Below are 3,418 nucleotides of genomic sequence, written 5' to 3' on the forward strand. Positions count from 1 at the left end.
AAAAAAAAAAAAAAAAAAGCTACCACAAACTAGGTGGTATATACACAACATTTATTTCTTATGGTTCTGGAGACTGGGAAGTCCAAGATCATGATGCCAGCAGATTCAGTGTGGTGTCAGGTGAGGACCGATTCTTGGTTTGTAGACAGTGCCGTGTGGTGGAAGGACAAGCAAGCTCTCTGGTCTCCTTTATAAAGGGTATTAATCCCATTCATGAGGGCACTACCCTCATGACCTAATCATCTCCCAAAAGCCCCGCCTTCAAATAACATCACCTCAGGGCTTAGGATTTCAACACAAGACTTTTGGGAGAACGCAAACATTCGGACCATAGCAAATCCCCTGATCTCAGCCTTTCCTTTTCTCTTCTGCAGGGTACACAGACTTCACACATGTAGGCTGTGCCCTGACAGATACCCACTCACTGCCTTCTGTGCGGTATGGTAACATTGTTCTCATTCAGTCCTGGCAGCCTCCATCCAGAGATACTGTTTTTTCATTCTGCAAGAAAAACCCTGCTAATCTTCAGATAGGGTACAGAGAAGTGGCTTCAGGGTGCAGAATGGACACTTCTCTTATAGGTATTCGCCTCCTCCCTGATTTATGCCACATTTTCAGCTCACATTTAGGGAAACCTGAAGCCACTAATTCCTAAGCATTTTGAGAATTTTGTCAGGGAAATCAGGGAGCATCTTGAGTTCACCATCAGTTTACGATTCTTCTTTCTTGCGTAAGTCGGTTATCACCTTTACATTTGCTCTCCAGCTTTTGTACTTTGTTGCTGTTTCCTTCATTTATATTCTCCTTTTTTTTGTGGAATCATCTCTTAAAAATCCCAGTACTGTCATTTTAGGGGGATTCTCTGAGGCAAGGGAGGTAAATCCATATACTTAGTCCAGTGATTCTATATGAAGTGATCATAGGCTTTTGAAAAGAACATGTTTATAGTATTATCTATCTTTTTGCCTACATCCTTGAGGTGTTCAACACTAAAAGAGAAAAACATAAAAGGGAAATCATGAATGTGGATAGAAAAGCAGAAAACTGCTAGAAAATATAGGGTGAAATTTCATATACAACCTGGATGATATTACCTGCCTGAAGAAGAGGTTTCTTTCAAAACTATTTGTTTCTCCAGTCATATTCTATTACTCACACATACAAATATCATAATGTAAAATTTAGCTCAATACAAACACATTATCAAAGCAAAAAAAAAATAGCAGAGCAAAACAAAGCCTAAAATATTTATGCTATACTAATCACCTGCTACTCCCAATATTGTCAATTTTCTCTGCACCATATGTAGAGTGTTCAAAGAAACATTGGTATGGTGTTCTGGACATATACTAAATAAATAAACCTAATGTAATTGCCTGGCAGTTCTCAAATACATTGAAAATGACTTGCCTTGTTCTAAGATCATATTTTAAAGTTTTTTTTTTCAAGTCATTTTATGAGAAGAAGTGTAAAAGCTGAATCTTCAAGAGGCAAAATATGCTCTTTCCGTAATTAATATTATAATTTGAGGGAATGTAAAACTGTGTAAGTCAATGTAGATCATATCATTTGAAGTATTTATTCTGCTGAATAATGTTAAACTTTGCTTCCAAACAATAAACTCCATGACTAAAAATTATACAATTTTTTATTAATATATAAACATTTCTTCAGCTTTCCATTTGTTTAGTGTGTGGGATGCAATCAAGTAGGTGTACTGAGGAAATTGTATTAGTAATTGTTTGGTAATTTTCTTGCAATTAGCCAAAGATTTTTGTTAATTTGGAGGAGAGAAGATAATATGAGAGAAAACAGAGGGATATAAATATTGAACTAAGAATCAGGGAAACTGGCATTAGAATTTTGGGTGAAAGAAATTAACCAAGTGTACACAAAGTACTGTTATTTCACCTTTGTATGCCATGAGCTAATAAATTGAAATGTCTGTTTCATGACCTGCAGAAATAGGGAAGCCTTTTTGTCACTACCAAAGGCAAATATAGACTTTGTTTAGGCTGTTGGAATGCAATCACCCTGCTTGAGAAGAAAAGTAAAACTTCATAAATGTTTTCCCTTATATAGATTATCAGAAAACAGCAACACACACACACACAAAAACAAAACACAGAATGAACTTAATTCTGAGGAAGATAAAAAGTTCAAGTACGAAGTCAGGAAGATGAAGAATGAAGAAATATGAAACAGAGAGAGAAAAGGAAAACTCTCAAATTTCTTCAGTGTACACTGCATATCAATGAAACTAAAGGGATATCAAAGCATGGAGAAAAATGTGGTCCTTATGCAGATTTTAAAAATTGGAACTACATTTACTGTGGCAAGCCCAAATCAAGTGTGATCTACACGTACACAGTTTCATTTATTCTATTTTACCAAGTTAGATGGTGTTAAGGAACCCAAGGGACCGACTTATTGAACCAAAATCCCAAGATATCAATTTATTTCAAAGAAGATTAATTTATTAATTTAGAATGAGAGATTTTTCTGGTTTAAACTCATTGTACTATCTCCTGGAAGCAAATCCATCATGGAGATGAAAGTATAGACAAGAATTATGCTTAATGAGAAAAAAACTTAGAAAAAAAAAATGAGACCTCCAAAGTATATTTTCATGTAACAGTGATATTATGGATTGTCTTTCTAAACTAAGGCTTAATTATGCATTTAGAATACAAGCAACAACAACAACAAACATGAAGAAACTATTTCCTTTTATTATTTCCTAATAATTTCTGGACTCTACCCAAAATGATGCCAACCTTTTTAAAAACATCATTATTTCTGAAAGGTTATGATTTAAAGGAATTATTATGTTAATTTAAATGCTCATTTATAATCAATTTTAGCCGTAAACATAATTGGAATATTGATAACTGTCCCTCCAAATGCTAAATTCTGCAGATGGCTAATCCCATTTCTCACATGATGATCTCTATTTGTAACATTTCAGAGGAAAAAAATGTTCTATTTGGAGGATGTTACCACCTACTCCCTGGCTATCAGTATATAGTGCACTTCCTTAGTACTGTTTAAGAAGATTTTTCTTTAAAGTCTTTAACAATATGAACGAACCACAGACAAACACAAATCATGGTGTTACTCTTCCAGGAGGAAGAGTAACATTTTTTTCAAAGAGAGAGAAAGTTGTATACAATATTAGGAAGGAAGGATAAAGGAAGGAAGGGAGGGAGGGAGGAAGGAGGGGGGAGGGAAGAGGGAGAGAGGAGGGAGGGAGGAGAGAGGGAGAGGGGAGGGAGGAGGGAGGAAAAGGGGAAGGGAGGAGGGAGGAGGGAGAGAGGAGGGAGGAGGGAGAGGGAGGAAGGGAGGGAGGAGGGAGGGAGGAGGGAAGAGGGAGAAAGGAGAGAGGAAGGAGGAGGGAGGAAAGGGGAAGGGAGGAGGG

At 36.5% G+C, this 3,418-nt stretch overlaps 1 protein-coding gene across 1 annotated transcript in view; it reads right to left on the reverse strand.

Moving 5' to 3' along the window:
• Nucleotides 1–965: 965 nt before the first annotated feature.
• The window catches only part of CDH19 (cadherin 19), a 116,366-nt gene continuing 113,913 nt past the window's right edge, over nucleotides 966–3,418 (reverse strand). Inside the window, exon 13 of the mRNA XM_024133955.3 lies at nucleotides 966–989. Within this exon, the coding sequence (XP_023989723.2) occupies nucleotides 984–989 (6 nt within the window). The 3' untranslated portion in view covers nucleotides 966–983. The remainder of the gene's footprint in view (nucleotides 990–3,418) is intronic.

Source organism: Physeter macrocephalus, chromosome 19 (genome assembly GCF_002837175.3).
Source record: "Physeter macrocephalus isolate SW-GA chromosome 19, ASM283717v5, whole genome shotgun sequence".
Taxonomy (NCBI): Eukaryota; Metazoa; Chordata; class Mammalia; order Artiodactyla; family Physeteridae; genus Physeter; species Physeter macrocephalus.